This window comes from Phalacrocorax carbo (genome assembly GCF_963921805.1).
Source record: "Phalacrocorax carbo chromosome W unlocalized genomic scaffold, bPhaCar2.1 SUPER_W_unloc_5, whole genome shotgun sequence".
NCBI lineage: Eukaryota > Metazoa > Chordata > Aves > Suliformes > Phalacrocoracidae > Phalacrocorax > Phalacrocorax carbo.
The window spans coordinates 104545-122353 of NW_026990256.1; the positions used below are offsets into that span (position 1 = coordinate 104545).

Genomic DNA, 17809 nt, shown 5'->3' on the forward strand with positions numbered 1-17809 from the left:
AAATCCAATATTTTGCCTTTTTATAGATACTTTGATTGACATGAACAAAGTAAAAAAGTAACTTTAGAGGGCCAACTCTCCAAGTATGTGGAGTGTGCTTTTAAGGATACTTGGGGAAGGGGTATGAAAAGTAGCCAGATCATCATCAGATGATAATTACAGTTTGGATTTTGGAGTTCTGGGGTAGAGTCTAGTTGGACATAGGAGATATCAAAGCAATTTGAAACAAGTAGAGGAAAGTTTTAAGGCTGTTTGGGTTTACAGAAATTTTTTGCTCTTTTCAGTGGAAGAATCTTTCCCATCTTAATGTTTTATTTTTCTTAAGGCAACCTGGTTTTTGTAGTTTCAAGTTTGATATTGTACTTTTATGCTGGTGTTTCACTTTTGAAGAATGGGGAAATGTTTGAAGTAGATACTGATATAGCAATCTTTTATCTTAATTAATCTGTCACTATCTACTTAAAAAAAAATATTAACCCCAATTGAGAAAGCATCACTGTGTGGATACAGCTAAATGAGTTTTCCCACGCACAATCTGTGTGTGTGCTAGAAGCTATCTTTTTAGGGATATTTTCTCTTCCATGAAGTCATGTGGTCTTAAATTATTCTGAAATGACAGTACAGTATGACCAAAAAAACCCCCAAAAAGTTGATGAGCAACTCTAATGTCTCTCAATTTCTTCACAACTCTTCTCCAGGATAATCACCTATACTAAAATTTTCCTTATACTTTCATTGCATGCATTGGGAAAATGGTCACTAAGCTGTAAAAGCTTATTATAGAACAGAAATATGTTCATGTATAATTTCCATGACTTTTTCTTCAAATATATTCAGTTGATCAGAACTAGGAGGTTATAAAGCTTCCCTTGATGTGGATACCTGTGGCTGAATGGTTCACGTACTGTGCTAGCAAAGTTTGTCTTTTCTTTTTCCTTCAGTGGGTGGATTTCATCTCTTACTGGTCTTAATAAGAGTATCCCTGTTGGCATTATGATGATTATCATAGCTGCACTTTTCACATCATCTGCTGTTATTTCATTAGTTATGTTTAAAAAGGTAAGTTACTTATTATTCCCCCTTTGTGTTTCCTATGTTTGATCTGGATTTTGCTTTCCTGCTTGAGAGAGGTACGCTCTTGCAAAGTAATGGGGATGAAATTATATTCTTGGGGGTATGCCTTACCTTTTAACAACTGTGCTTCTATAGTACTTTTTTGCTTATACTGTCATGGAGTTATGAAATGCTGTTTTTACAATGCACTTATTTCTGCGAACTAAAATGGGGAAGGATAGCTTTGAATAAGAGAAGTTGGGAGGTAAACTCACAATGAAAGGTTAGGTGAATGCACTGGACCTGTAGATGCTGGGTTGCAATTTTCAAATCTGTGGTGATTCATCAGGCTGAGTGAAGCACGATTCAAATGATTGCTAAGTTACAGCTCTTACCAAAATAATTTCCATTAAAATCAATAGAAGAGGAAGATGCCTGACAACTCAGAAAAGGATTTTTATTTCTCTGCTTACATTGTTTTAACATTTTGCTGTCAATTAATGACTGCGTAGCATAAAAGCTCAAAGATGCTTTTCTCCCTTGCTTCCTTTTTGTGAATTTCCATTCAGAAGGCCTAAGTTTTAGATACTAATGTGCTAGTAAGGTTTTTGTGTTGTTTTGATTAAATGTAACAGAGAATTCTGATGATGATGTGCTGGCAATTCTAATAATTCAACCTCAGTTACAGTTACGCTTAAAGGTTTTTGCATACCCAAACTCTTCTGACCTGTTTACAGTAAGCTAGAAATTTTAAGCATAGCTTGGAGATGTCCCTTCTCCTTATTTGTTTTCTGCATAAATACTCAGGTACAGGAGAAAGAAACAAACAAGTAAAATGTATTGTATAGTGAGCATTTTTTTACACTCTTTCTACCGCATGCATCTGGATTCTTTTCAAAAAACACGCATACTCAGATATGACCTGGTGTATCTTTATGGATGAGAAACAGTCACATTTATAACAAAGAAAAAAGTTACAACATGACTTCGTAATATTATTTGACAAGTTTATCATGACTTGATTGAATATGAATCAGAAATAGCATTTTCAATTTAATAGTCGGGTACTTGGAAGTTACTCAGGATTTGTTTTTTTATTATACTAGAGTTTATAAGCCATATTGTTTAATACCTTTGCTTATTATGCAGAGCAATTGGTCATCACACTAGTTTAGCAGATATTTATCTGCATTATTGGGATATTTTATACTTTTTAATGTTCAGTCATAGCTTAGCTTAATAGGGTCTTGTAACCATGTCAATCAGAGAACTTAAGATGTTTCTAAAAAATTGCTGTAGAAAAAAGTTCACCAGAATGTTATTGACACAGTGGATTCAAAAATACTTTTTTGGTTTTGTTTCCTGCTGTTTCTTTTAACATGCACACTTATAAACTCTTTTAATGAGTACACCAAGTTGTATACAAATTGAGACAGAAGATGCTTTTGCAAGCTATGGGTCCTGCGTTATGCTAAGGATGCAGCCTGTTTGTGTATTTAAATATGTTATTTCAGACAGTAGATACCACACACATTTTAGTGAAGACCTACAAGACCCTTCTGAACTTGCAAAAAGATACAGGTATCCCTGCAGTCAAACTGTCTGTGCACAGCAGGGCAATCAAAATTTGTAGGGTTTGTGGGAAAAAAAAGTCCATTTACTCATTTCTGGATCCTCCCAAACATATGAGCAAACCAGATTTCTCCACCACACAACTCTACTTCATGTTTGAGACTTTGCTATTACTCTACCAAGAAATGGAAGGCTTAGCACACTTTTTTCACCGCTTTTCCACTTCCCTAGGTGCATGGTCTCTACCGCACAACTGGTGCTAGTTTTGAGAAAGCACAGCAGGAGTTTGCAACGGGAGTGATGTCCAACAAAACTGTACAAACTGCTGCAGCCAACGCCGCATCAACAGCAGCAACCAGTGCAGCTCAGAATGCATTCAAGGGTAACCAAATGTAGAGAAATATAAAAAGTCATGACGGTTCTTTTCGATTGTACTTTATTTTCCAGTCACCTATTATATTCCCTAAAAACATAGATCAAAATACACACAGCATGTTTGCCTCTTCTGCAGCTGTTCATGGGTAAAATGGGAAATGTTTGTTTTGTGTTATTATAAATTTATTTATTTTAAAAAGATAACCATTCTCTGCCCTTCTTCAAAATGTTGCATTCTAGAATAAAAGCCTTCCATATTTTGTGGAGGATAAATAATTTCAACAATTATTTGAAATGAATTGTGGTATATAATGATCAAATAACTATATTAAGAATTTGGAGGTTTTTTAGTAGTCCACTCTGGTATTTTTTTTTAACTTCAGGAAAGCACTTTGGATTGATTTTTCTTTTCTTTGTAAGAAAGAACAGCTTTCCCTATTTCTGCTATAAGAAGTGGGGTAGCCTGAGCGATGTAGAAAGTTAGGTTTGGCTACTGCTTTTGCAATTTCAGCAGCTGCTGGAGGACAAATACAAGTAGGATAGATATAATTCTTGGGGTTTTTTTAGGATAAGTTTTTTGATATAAACCTGTAAGTTTGCATGAATACTGTTATCTGATCTTGTTTAAATAGTGTTTTGGTCCAGAATTTACCTGTGACACTTTAATTATAGCGTTTGCTTGTGTCGTGGTTTAGCCCCAGTCAGCAACCAAGCACCACGCAGCCGCTCGCTCACTCCCCCCTGGTGGGATGGGGGAGAGAATCGGAAGAGCAAAAGTGAGGCAACTCATGGTTTGAGATAAAGACAGTTTAATAGGTAAAGCAAAAGCTGTGCGCAGAAGCAAAGCAAAACAAGGAATTCATTCACTACTTCCCATGGGCAGGCAGGTGTTCAGCCATCTCCAGGAAAGCAGGGCTCCATCACGCATAATGGTTACTTGGGAAGACAACCGCCATTACTCCAATCGTTCCCCCCTTCCTCCTTCTTCTCCCAGCTTTATATACTGAGCATGACGTCATATGGTATGGAATATCCCGTTGGTCAGTTGGGGTCAGCTGTCCTGGCTGTGTCCCCTGCCAGCTTCTTGTGCACCCGGCAGAGCACGGGGAGCTGAAAAAGTCCTCGACCAGTGTAAGTGCTACTTAGCAACAACTAAAACATCTCCACATTATCACCACTGTTTCCAGCAAAAATCCAAAACATAGCCCCGTACTAGCTACTACGAAGTAATTTAACTCTACCCCAGCTGAAACCAGGACAGCTTGTATCTGTTTTCATGGAGTATTCTCTACCTGTGAGAAATTACTATGGTGGATAAACATTCTCTGTAATAGAATGTGTAATGCAATGTACAGTTTAAAGAAGATAACTGATGGTTTCAATCACAGAGCTAAGCGATTATATATTTGCTATTTTTAATTTCAGTATTCTTGTCTTGGGGTAATCATTTTGCTGGAAAGGAAACAAATAGTGACCTTTAGAACAGTAGTTTCATGCCCCTCTGTGGAGTAAGTGAATGTGGCCTCCCATGACAGCACCGGAGATCTCATCGCCCTTGTTGGATGCAAGCTGTGGGATAGAAAAACAACCCACAAAAACACAGAACTGAGGCCTTGATATGCGGGACAGAAGGTCAGGGGCACAGGTGGAGCACCGAAGCAGGAGAGCGCACTTATCTATGTTTATACCATATGTGGAGCTAGTGGGATAGAACACATTCTGAGGCGGCGAGAAGGGAAAAATACCAGCACATGAGGCAGACTATATTAAGGCTGATCTTTTTTTAATAAACAGCTTCGGCTTCACTTGTGCATGAATACGGATTCCGTGTCATGAATCGCCACACCCCTCCTTCCCTCTTACATGCAGTGGTATTTTTGTTGTGTTTGGGTTTTTTTTAAATTTTTTTTTTAGTGTAGATTTGTGTTTAATCTCTAGCCTTGTCAGGCATTCTGTTTACTGCTTGTCCAAAAATCTAAATATACAGCATTTAATTTTCTACCAGAAATATTGTCTAAAATCAAGCTTTTTTAAGCAATGGCATTTAACAGATACATGACTTCATTTTAACATAACTCACCCATCTCTGTGATTTGATTTAAGCTGGGGAAAAAAAGCTTTTAAACTTTTTCGAGTTGGAAAAGAGAGAAATCTTCATCTTTCACAAAGTTAAAATTTAACTGATTGAACTGGAGGCCTAAGAGGTTAAATTGGTGCTGTGGAACTGAACAATCCATAACGGTACATACCATCAAAATATTCTAGAATTTAATCAGGTCTTACTATAAAGTGATGTTTCTCTCCTTTGAAGGCTATTTGATATTCTTGGATTGCCTCATGAGTCTTATGCTTTTTTTTTAAACTCTGTTTTGGAAAATTAAAACAGGAAGGGACCACATCCCACAGCCTGTATAAGTACGCACTGTAGCTGAAATGAATTCAGCTCTTAGGGTGAATTACCTTTAGTAAGACTGGGCATAAAATTCTGAGGCCCCTCCATGTTCTGAATGTGGACAGAGTTTCATAGATTAATTCTTTTTCACTACAGTATATTCATAATAACATAAGAGCATTACAAAAAATAAAACCCTTAGCTTAATCCCTGGAACAGTATTGTACTGTTAGCATGAAGTCCCTATTAGTCTCCTTTCTTTTACCAATTTCTTTAAATCCAGCTTGAATTTGGATAAATATAGTAGTTTCACCTATGCTGTTCATATTAATGAATATTAATTAATATACTTGCTTCTAAACATTCTCTGCATCATGAAGTTAAAAATAATTTAAATATTCTGTGTAATAGGGGCTCTAAAAGTCTATATTAGTGGACATGCTAGCATTGAACTTAAGTGTGTGGAATGTTATTAAAAGCTTTCCAGACAAAAGCCACAATTTTCTGTTGCGATCAGGCATCACGCTTCTAGCAGCTGTATATCAAGATTGTTCTTTTCATAATCTTTTTAATATAACTTGAGGGTTGTATCTAGGAACTCTACTATGGGTTACTTTTAAATCTAAATTTAAGCAATTCTCTTGGCTATCTCTTGGATATGAATCCTAGGGACATCATCCTTGCAATTTAATTTAAGTTTTAAGACTGCGTAATAACATACATTAACAGAATATATTATGGAAAAAACATTAGGAATAAAACATCAATTTGGCAGGTAGATTGTTGTGGTTTTTTTTCCCAAATGTTTAACTGCTCTTTGAGAAAACATATTTAGTATTCTATGTATAAGGATCGTTGATTTGTAATGTCATGAGTTGAATGTACAGATTTAAACCTCCTAAGTGAAATTCAAGGTTCAGTTACACATGAATTGTTTAAACCAGAACTCTCTGACACTTTGCAGCCCAAAAGGGAGGGAGAAGTTTGAGTTTAGCTTTAACAACGGAAGGCTGACATTTGTTAAAATATTTTGTAACTAACTAAAACTAGATTTTACAGTCTCTTATTAATTAATCAGAGTATGGCGCCCACTTAATTTGTCATTTTGTAGTACTGTGGCAAATTGAGTGCAAAGTATGAAGTTCAAACATTAGAATGTCTGTAGTCATTGATCTGTAATTTAGGAGTTGGTTTTATTTATCTGGGGGATGTTTGTATATGTTGTAAATTACTAACAATGCACTGCCATCCTCGTGGTTCTCTACAAATGCACTTCTTCTGTCCCTCTGTTGCATGTCTGAGTAGTTCAGAAGTTTTGGATATTTATTGTATTAACACAGTGTCATAGAACTTTAAAAAGACTTTTTTTTCCTGGTTGTTTGCTCTATAGTTTTGAACAATATGGGGATTTTTCTTTTAAAGGTCAGGATAACATGCAAGGCGGCTGATCTATGTAAAGGTTTCACTTGTTTTTTTATAAATCTGTATATAAACGCTGTAATTCTGCTGAAATGGGGAAGCAAAATGTCCACTATCAAAATAATACATTAGGGTAACAAGAATTAGTCTACTGAACTGTTATGAAAAAAATTCTTAAACATGTGCAGCCCACTTTCTTGTGCTGTAAACTTAAGAGGGTTAAAATCTAAACATGTTCTGTCATTACTGAATGAAATTCTGCAGGCATTAAGTGAATCCTAAAACATTATTGAAAGTAAAATGAAGTTGCTGAAAACAGCATTGCTTTGGTACTGTTTATTTTCCTAATTTCTGTCTCTGAATTGACCTTTCTGTATCACTGCTGTGTCTTGCCTTTTTTTTTAGGCACTATTAGAGTCTGTTGATTTTTTTTTCATACCATATCAACTGTAACACCTGCTCTCTAACACTGAATTTATTACCAAGTTTTCTTTGAAGGGCAAAATGAGTTCATCTAGACCACTGTGATATAGCTACGTTTGCAAATAAACAATACAGAGAACACTCTGAGGTACAGTTGGGATTATTTTGGGAGATAGCAGATGTGAGTTTTTGAAGTCACCTGTGCATGCATGCATCATTTAGTAGTGAAATTGTTTCTTTGTAACTTACAGATCTAGGGTGGCAGTGGCAGCAGACTAAACAGTTTTTGAACTGTCTTGTAAATGGTAAGCACAGTTGTGCAACATGATACAGTCATGTTTTATGATTAGAATTATTGCACAATTTAAGTGCTGTTGTGGGGAGATTCTTCCCCTGATTTGCATAGGCTAGTTGTAAGCACTAAGTTGGGAAAGCAAGCGCACACACACACAGAAGACAGCACAGGGAAGAGAACTGTGATTAAAAATTCTCATATTTAATTGAAATTTAGATTAAAAATACCACATTAGGTACATCATTCATGCTATCAAATGTACATAGTGGTGACTTAATAACAGAATAACAGTACCACAAATAAACCATGGCTCAAAATCTACTCTAGGTGGATTGCCACAGCCTCTTTTCCTATACAAGGCGGCTGTGCTGTATACGTTGCTTCCATGCTCTGCTTTTGTTGGGCTCTGTCCATTCCTTGTGGTAGGCACCAGTGTCCACTGCTTTCAAGGAAGACTTGAACTCTTCTCCATTTACCACTAGGACGTGAGATACTCTGATGAGGGATAACGATGCAAAATGGAAATGATTTGGCTGAAAAAAAATCTCAGAATCCAGAGAGCCTTATTGAGTAAAATAGACACAAAGGTGATATAGACAACCCAGAAATAGCTCAATAGGAATGTTTTTTGCAGTGCCACATTATAAATAAAGCACAATAAGAAAACTTGCTGAGCCTTTTCAGCTTTTAGACTGTATATTGCCAGAGATGGATACAGCTTCACATTTTACTTGTCTGTATTATATAGATCTGAGTATTTCAAATCAATCCAGAAGAGGTTTTCTTTAAATCTTTAAGCTACTGTTACTGCTGTTGTATTCATCTTCAAAATCAGTGATTTATTGCATTACTCTATGCTTAGTTTGTCTACACCATCAAAACTCCAGCCACTTCCTCCCTGGGAAGTTGCTTTTCCAATATCTTGTTTAAAACCAAAACCATTTAAAAAAATAAACAAAAAGCCCCCAAATAAAAAAAAAACAAACAAACCAACAACAAAACCAAAGTCCATCCTGTTATTGCACATCTCACACAAGTTATATATATAAAAAACCGCTACAATTGTTAAAAGAAGGTCTATGGCACTTTACAGAATATAAGTTTATAGTTGATCAAGCCACAGATGTTTGAAGAAGTCTTCAATACCACCAAAAAAAAAAGTTAAACTGAACTAATTGGGACACAGGTTTTAAAGAATCCACAGCACGTTCTTCTAGATCTTATGCGGTGCATGTACATTAAGAAGTAGTTATACTCTGCAGCCCCCCGCCCTTGAAATGAATTAAATTAACTTTAAGCTCATTTCTCTTTTTTTTTTTAATCTCTCTCTTAAAAACATCTTTGAAAGCTGAGGTGAAATTCAGGAACAAATTCAAACAGCTGTCAAATTTAATGACTGCACCTTACACCTGAATCTGCAATCGTCATGGTTTAGCCAGCAACTCAGCCCCACACAGTCGCTCGCTCACTCCGCCACTGGTGGGATGGGGGAGAGAATCAGAAGGGTAACGCTCGTGGGTTGAGATAAGAACAGTTTCATAATTAAAATAAAAAAAAAACCAAACCCAACAACAAATATGCAATGGAACCGGAAACAACAAGAGACACGAAACCCATGGGGGGGGGGGGGGCGGGGCGCAAAGGGGGATGAATCACCGAAACAAACTGCACACAAAGCAGCTGCTCACCACCCGCCGACCCGACACCACACCTCCCCGAGCTGCAACTGCCCTGCTTAATATACTGATCATGGTGTCGCATTGACTTCAGTTCATACTGAAGTTCCAGCATGTCTGGCACAGCAGCACCCAACGGTGGAGTGACTTCATTCAGGCCACGATAGTCTACTGTTAGACTCCACTCTCCGTTAGACTTCCGGACTGGCCATATGGGACTGTTAAAGGGTGAGTGGGTCTTACTGATGACTCCTTGGCTCCTCAGTTGGTGAATGAGTTTATGGATGGGGATCAGAGAGTCTCTGTTGGTGCGATATTGCCACCGGTGCACTGTTGTGGTGGCGATTGGCACCTGTTGTTCTTTGACCTTCAGCAACCCCACCACAGAAGGGTCCTTTGAGAGACCGGGCAAGGTAGACAGCTGTTCAGTTTCCTCCGTCTCCAAGGCAGCTACACCAAAAGCCCACTTGTAACCTTTTGGGTCCTTGAAATACCCTTTCCTGAGGTAGTCTATGCCAAGGATGCACGGAGCCTCTGGGCCAGTCACAATGGGGTGCTTCTGCCACTCATTCCCAGTTAGGCTCACTTTGGCCTCCAATACAGTTAGCTCTTGGGATCCCCCTGTCACTCCAGCAATGCTGATGGGTTCTGCCCCTATATAGTTCGATGGCATTAAGGTGCACTGTGCGCCGGTGTCCACTAAAGCTTTATACTCCTGTGGGTCGGACGTGCCAGGCCATCGGATCCACACAGTCCAGTAAGCCCGGTTATCCCTTTCCTCCACCCGGCTGGAGGCAGGGCCCCTCTAGTCCTGATCATGGCAGTCACAACTCACTTCCTGCAAATGTGAATCAGGAGTCCCTCTATTACACTTAGAAATAAAATCTGCGCTTCTACTCCTCTGTCTGGGGACTTGTTCACTGGAAACTGGAGCAGCAGCTTTCCTGGAAGAGCCCCCCTGAGTGACTGTTCTTCCTTGCAGTTCATGCACTCGTGCCTGTAGGGTCGAGGTAGGCTTGCCATCCCACCTCATCATGTCCTCTCCGTGGTCACGCAGGTAGAACCATAGGGTGGCCCGTGGTGTGTATCCCCTTCTTTGAGCCAAAGGACGCTTATTCCTAACAGCTGAGACACTGCTCTGTCGAGGTGGGGAGTAGGACAGATCTTCTTTGAGTTGCTGGACCTCTTGGGATAGTTTCTCCACAGCAGAGACAAGCGAGGAAGAGATATTTGTGTCGTAATCCCGGAGTCTATCAATCACCTCTGCCACCGTTGGTGTCTCGTCATCTTTCCAGGACATCACTGCCAATGAGTTTGCATGCGAAGATGGTGCGCTCCGTACAAACTTCCGCCACATGGGTCGTGTGCACTCGGCTTCATCTGGATCTTTGGATGACCGTTGATCGTCCAGGTCACCATAAATCACCTCAAACACAGCTAATTCCCTTAGAGACTGGATGCCTTTCTCCATAGTTGTCCATTTTCCTGGGCGATATGTAACATCTTCTTTAAAGGGATACCTTTCCTTCACTCCAGACAGGAGTCGCCTCCAGAGGCTGAGAGCTTGTGGTTTTTTTCCAATTGCTTTGTCAACGCCCCCTTCCCCAGAAAGGGATCCCAATTGTTTGGCTTCTTTTCCCTCTAGTTCCAGGCTACTGGCCCCATTATCCCAGCATCGGAGCAGCCAGGTGACAATGTGCTCACCTGAACGACGGCTATAATCTTTTCGCATATCTCGCAACTGGCTTAAGGACAGGGATCGGGTGGTCTCTATTTCATTTATGACTTCTTCCTCCTCTCCCCGTGATGGCCCTGGTTCTTCATCATCCCTTTCTAAATGAGTTGATGTCCGCTTCCAATATTTGGTCTTGTGTATGGGGGCAACTGATACTGGTACGGGTTTATTTTCTGAGCTAGCTCAGGTACTTGTTGTGGGGGTTTGAGTGGCTGCGGTGCCTGTCGTCCGGGCTGGATTGTCTACAGTGCCAGTCACTTTGCATTTCAATCCAGAGACATTCTCTTCCCCCTGGGGGCATTGAATGCTGTTGAGCAGGGCTCGGTATGCATGGGCCAGACCCCAGCATGTTGCAGTTATCTGTGTCTCTCTGGAGTTCCCAGCGTAACAACATACTTTCTCCAAATATTCTACTAGTGTTTTAGGATTCTGCACTTGTTCGGGGGTGAAACTCCAAAACACTGGGGTGCCCACTGCCCGAGGTATTTGCCCATGCTATCCCACATGCCCTGCCACTCGTAACTATCAAGCCTCGGGGCAGATTTCTGGGTGATATTCTTAAGTTGCTTAGTCAAAACCAAACCAACATGCCCAAAAACTAACAATAAGTGCACCTTAACCACCCAAGGATGTTCAAGATACAAAGACGTTGTTGTAACAAAGGCACAGACATCATAGAACAAAGTTGCAAAGGTATTTTTCTGTATTTCCTCCATATAAAATCTCTCAGAGGAGGAGGTATAATTGCTAATTGCCTCAACAAGGTGGTATCCAAAGTACAGTAACGGTTTCAGCAAAAACCCCAAATACCAGATAAAGCTGAAAACGAGTGTTTGCATAACAAATCTCTTAGGCAAAACATTACTAATCACAGCAGAACACAGCAGACTCAACAAACCAACACCAATCTTTAACACCAACTGCAAAAAGGACAACATGGTGCTGTGACCAGCAGCTGTTATTATCTCCAACCCTTGAGCCCCACGTTGGGCGCCAAAAAGACTGTCGTGGTTTAGCGGCAGCTCAGCCCCACACAGTCGCTCGCTCACTCCCCACCGGTAGATGGGGAAGAGAATCAGGAGGGTAACGCTCGTGGGTTGGGATAAGAACAGTTTAATAATTAAAATTAAAAGAAAACAACAGTAGAAATGCAATGTAAAGGAGAACAACGAGAGGCGCAAAGCCCCGGGGTGGGGGGGGGGGGGAAGGGAGGGGAGAGGGGGAACGAACCGCCGGAACAAACTGCCTGCGCCGCAGCCGCGCGCCGCCCGCCGACCCGACGCCGCCCCGCCTCCGCGCTGCCGCTGCAGCTGCCCCCACCTCAATATATTGGTCATGGTGTCACATGGTATGGAATGAACCTGCCATTGGCCAGTCGGGGTCAGCCGTCCCCACCATGGCCCTGCCCCTCCCAGTCCCCCCCGCCACGCGGCAGAGCGCGGGAAGCTGGAAAGGTAGCTGACCCCCACAGTGAGGAGAATTAACCCCTTCTCAGCCAAAACCAGCACACATGACCAGTCTATTCATGGGGGCGGTTTGTGTGCAGGGAGGCAGTTGTGGCATTGGGTCGGTGCGCGGCTATGTCATGTGTGGTTTATTTTGGTGGTTCATTCCCCTTCCCCCACTCCCCGCCCCGGGTTTCGTGCCTCTCGTTGTTTTCCTTTCCATTCCACTGTTGTTGTCGTTGTTTGTTTTTCATTATTGAACTGTTCTTATCTCAACCCACGAGCTTTACCCTTCTGATTCTCAACTCCATCCCACCAGTGGGGGCATGAGCAAGCAGCTGTGTGCAGATGAGTTGCCAGCTAAACCACAACACTCTTTTTTGGTACCCAAAGTGGGGCTACAGGGTTTGAGATAATAACAGCTGCTGGTCACAGCACCATGTTTTCGTGTTTGAGGTCGCCTTAAAGATTGGTGTTGGTTGGTTTAGCCTGCTGTGTTCTGCTGTGATTAGTAATGTTTTGCCTAAGAGATTTGTTATGCAAACACTCGTTTTCAGCTTTATCTGGTATTTGGGGTTCTTGCTGAAACACTTACTGTACTTTGGATACCACCTTGTTGAGGCAATTAGCAATTATACCTCCTCCTCTGAGAGATTTTATATGGAGGAAATACAGAATGGTATCTTTGCTACTTTCTTATATGAGGTCTCCACCTTTATTACTACAAACTTTGTGTATCTTGAACATCCTTGGGTGGTTAAGGTGCACTTATTGTTAGTTTTTGGGCATGTTGGTTTGGTTTTGACTAAGCAACTTAAGAATATCACCCAGAAATCTGCCCCAAGGCTTGATATTTATGAGTGGCAGGGCATGCTGGATAGCATGGGCAAATACCTAGGGCAGAGAGCACCCCCAGTGTTTTGGAGTTTCACCCCTGAACAAGTGCAGAATCCTGAAAAACTAGTAGAATATTTGGAGAAAGTATGTTGTTACGCTGGGAACTCCAGAGACACACAGATCACTGCAATGTGCTGTGGCCTGGCCCATGCGTACCAAGCCCTGCTCAACAGTATTCAGTGCCCCCAAGGGGAAGAGAATGTCTCTGGATTGAAATGCAAAGTGGCAGGCACTGCGGCCACTCAAACCCCCAGGACAAGCATTGTGGCTACCAAACCCCCATGACAAGTACTGGAGCTGACTCAGAGAATCAACCCATGCCAGTATCAGTTGCCCCCATATACAAGACGAAATATTGGAAGCGGACATCAACTTGTTTAGAACGGGATGATGAAGAAGCAGGGCCATCACGGGGAGAGGAGGAAGAAGTCATAAATGAAACAGAGACCACCCGATCCCTGTCCTTGAGTGAGTTGCGAGATATGCGAAAAGATTTTGGTTGTCATCTAGGTGAGCGAACTGCCACCTGGGTGCTCCGATGCTAGGATAAGGGGGCCAGTGGCCTGGAATTAGAGGGGAAGGAAGCCAAGCAACTGGGATCCCTTTCTAGGGAAGGGAGCATTGACAAAGCCATTGGAAAATGGGCACAGGCCCTCAGCCTCTGGAGGCGACTCCTGTCTGGAGTGAAGGAAAGGTACCCCTTCAAGGAAGATGTTACTTATAACCTAGGACACTGGACAACTATGGAGAAAGGCATCCAGTCTCTAAGGGAATTAGCTGTGTTTGCGGTGATTTATGGTGACCTGGACGATCAACAGTCATCCAAAGATCCAGATGAAGCCGAGTGCACACGACCCATGTGGTGGAAGGTTGTACGGAGCGCACCATCCTCGCATGCAAACTCATTGGCAGTGATGTCCTGGAAAGATGACGAGACACCAACGGTGGCGAGGGTGATAGATAGACTCCGGGATTATGAAACCAATATCTCTTCCTCGCTCGTCTCTGCTGTGGAGAACTTATCCCGAGAGGTCCAGCAACTCAAGATATGTCCTGCTCCCCACCTCTACGGAGTAGTGTCTCAGCTGTTAGAAATAAGCGTCCTTTTGCTCAAAGAAGGGGATACACACCACGGGCCACCCTATGGTTCTACCTGCGTGACCACGGAGAGGACATGATGAGGTGGGATGGCAAGCCTACCTCGACCCTAGAGGCACAGGTACGTGAACTGCAAGGAAGAACAGTCACTCAGGGAGGCTCTTCCAGGAAAGCTGCTGCTCCAGTTTCCAGTGAGCAGGTCCCCAGACAGAGGAGCAGAAGTACTGATCTTAATAGAGAGACTCCTGATGCACATTTACGGGAAGTGATTTGTGAATACCATGTTCAACACTAGAGGGGCCCTGCCTCCAGCCAGGTGGAGGAAAGGAATAACCGGGCTTACTGGACTGTGTGGATCCGATGGCCTGGCACGTCCGACCCACAGGAGTAAAAATCTTTAGTGGACACTGGTGCACGGTGCACAGTGCACCCTAATGCCATCAAACTATATAGGGGCAGAACCCATCAGCATTGCTGGAGTAACAGGGGGATCCCAAGAGCTAACTGTACTGGAGGACGAAATGACCCTAACCAGGAATGAGTGGCAAAAGCACCCCATTGTGACTGGCCCAGAGGCTCCGTGCATCCCTGGCATAGACTGCCTCAGGAGAGGGTATTTCAAGGACCCAAAAGGGTACAGGTCGCTTTTGGTGTAGCTGCCTTGGAGACGGAGGAAATTAAACAGCTGTCTACCTTGCCTGGTCTCTCAATAGACCCTTATGATGTGGGATTGCTGAAGGTCAAAGAACAACAGGTGCCAATCGCCACCACAACAGTGCACCGGTGGCAATATCGCACCAACAGAGACTCTCTGATCCCCATCCATAAACTCATTCACCAACTGAGGAGCCAAGGAGTCATCAGTAAGACCCACTCACCCTTTAACAGTCCCATATGGCCAGTGCAGAAGTCTAACGGAGAGTGGAGTCTAACAGTAGACTATCGTGGCCTGAATGAAGTCACTCCACCGTTGGGTGCTGCTGTGCCAGACATGCTGGAACTTCAATATGAACTGGAGTCAAAGGCAGCCAAGTGGTATGCCACAATTGATATTGCTAATGCATTCTTCTCAATCCCTCTGGCAGCAGAGTGCAGGCCACAGTTTGCTTTCACTTGGAGGGGTGTCCAGTACACCTGGAATCGACTGCCCCAGGGGTGGAAACACAGTCCTACCATTTGCCATGGACAGATTCAGACTGTATTGGAACAGGGAGAAGCTCCAGAACACCTTCAATACATTGATGACATCATCGTGTGGGGCAACACAGCGGAAGAAGTTTTTGAGAAAGGAGAGAAAATAGTCCCAATCCTTCTGAAAGCCAGTTTTTCCATAAAACAAAGTAAGGTGAAGGGACTCGCACAAGAGATCCAGTTCTTCGGAATCAAATGGCAAGATGGATGTTGTCAGATTCCAATGGATGTGATCAACAAAACAGCAGCCATGTCTCCACCAACTAGCAAAAAGGAAACAGAAGCTTTCTTGGGCGTTGTGGGTTTTTGGAGAATGCATATACCACATTATGGTCTGATCGTAAGCCCTCTCTATCAAGTGACTCGGAAGAAGAATGATTTCAAATGGGGCCCTGAGCAACGACGAGCCTTTGAACAGATTAAACAGGAGATAGTTCATGCAGTAGCCCTTGGGCCAGTCCGGGCAGGTCAAGATGTACTAAAACTGTGCTCTACACCGCAGACGGGGAGAATGGCCCTACCTGGAGCCTCTGGCAGAAAGCGCCAGGGGAGACCCGAGGTCGACCCCTAGGGTTTTGGAGTCGGGGATACAGATGGTCCGAAGCCCGCTATACTCCAACTGAAGAAGAGGTATTGGCAGCATATGAAGGGGTTCGAGCGGCTTCATAAGTGGTTGGTACTGAGGCACAGCTGCTCCTGGCACCCCGACTGCCGGTGCTGGGCTGGATGTGCAAAGGAAACGTCCCCTCTACACACCATGCAACTGATGCTACGTGGAGTAAATGGGTTGCACTGATCACCCAGCGGGCTCGAGTAGGAAACCCCAGTCACCCAGGAATCTTGGAAGTGATCATGGACTGGCCAGAAGGCAAAGAGTTTGGATTATCACCAGAGGAGGAGGTGACACGTGCTGAAGAAGCCCCACTGTATAACAAACTGCCAGAAGATGAAAAGCAGTATGCCCTGTTCACTGATGGGTCCTGTTGCCTTGTGGGAAAGCACTGGAGATGGAAGACAGCTGTATGGAGTCCTACACGACAAGTCGCAGAAACTGCTGAAGGAGAAGGGGAATCGAGCCAGTTTGCAGAGGTAAAGGCCATCCAGCTGGCCTTAGACATTGCTGAATGGGAAAAGTGGCCAGTGCTCTATCTCTATACTGACTCCTGGATGGTGGCAAATGCCCTGTGGGGGGTGGTACAGCAGTGGAAGCAGAGCAACTGGCAGCGCAGAGGCAAACCCATCTGGGCTGCCACATTGTGGCACGATATTGCTGCCTGGGTAGAGAACCTGGTTGTAAAGGTACGTCATGTGGATGCTCACGTCCCCAAGAGTCGGGCCACTGAAGAACATCGGAACAACCAGCAGGTGTATCAGGCTGCCAAGATTGAAGTGGCTGAGGTGGATCTGGACTGGCAACATAAGGGTGAACTATTTCTAGCTCGGTGGGCCCATGACACCTCAGGCCATCAAGGGAGAGATGCATCATACAGGTGGGCTCGTGATCGAGGGGCGGACTTGACCGTGGGTGTTATTGCACAGGCTATCCACGAATGTGAAACATGTGCTGCAATCAAGCAAGCGAAGCGGGTAAAGCCTCTGTGGTATGGGGGACGATGGCTGAAGTATAAATATGGGGAGGCCTGGGAAACTGACTATATCACACTCCCACAAACCCGCCAAGGCAAGCGCCATGTGCTTATCAGGGTGGAAACAACCACCAGCTGGCTGGAAACATATCCTGTGCCCCACGCCACTGCCCGGAACACTATCCTGGGTCTTGAAAAACAAGTCCTGTGGCGACATGGCACCCCAGAGAGAATTGAGTCAGACAACGGGACTCATTTCCGAAATAACCTCATAGACACCTGGGCCAAAGAGCATGGCATTGAGTGGGTGTATCACATCCCCTATCACGCACCAGCCTCTGGGAAAACTGAACGGTACAATGGACTGTTAAAAACTACACTGAGAGCAATGAGGGGTGGAACATTCAGGCACTGGGATACACGTCTAGCAAAAGCCACGTGGTTAGTCAACACGAGGGGCTCTGCCAATGGAGCTGGCCCTGCCCAGTCAGAAATCCTACATACTGTGGAAGGGGATAGAGTCCCTGTAGTGCACGCAAAAAGTGTGCTGTGCAAAACAGTCTGGGTTCTTCCTGCCTCCGGCAAAGGCAAGCCCACTCGTGGGATTGCTTTTGCTCGAGGACCTGGGTGCACTTGGTGGGTTATGTGGGAG

General features: G+C 43.4%; 2 protein-coding genes across 3 annotated transcripts in view; one reads left to right on the forward strand and one right to left on the reverse strand.

Annotated features, from left to right (window-relative positions):
• The window catches only part of LOC135310890 (secretory carrier-associated membrane protein 1-like), a 50150-nt gene that overhangs the window by 20476 nt on the left and 11865 nt on the right, over positions 1-17809 (forward strand). The window contains exons 6-8 of one of the 2 annotated variants that reach the window (XM_064440003.1): positions 942-1059; positions 2857-3007; positions 4426-4817. In XM_064440003.1, coding sequence (XP_064296073.1) covers positions 942-1059; positions 2857-3007; positions 4426-4481 — 325 coding nt within the window. In that variant the 3' untranslated portion in view covers positions 4482-4817. Of the gene's footprint in view, positions 1-941; positions 1060-2856; positions 3008-4425; positions 4818-17809 lie in introns of those variants that run through there. The other variant, XM_064440004.1, reaches the window with a different exon arrangement.
• Positions 1972-17809, reverse strand: part of LOC135310889 (secretory carrier-associated membrane protein 1-like) — a 108383-nt gene continuing 92545 nt past the window's right edge. Inside the window, exon 10 of the mRNA XM_064440000.1 lies at positions 1972-8024. Coding sequence (XP_064296070.1) covers positions 8008-8024 — 17 coding nt within the window. The 3' untranslated portion in view covers positions 1972-8007. The remainder of the gene's footprint in view (positions 8025-17809) is intronic.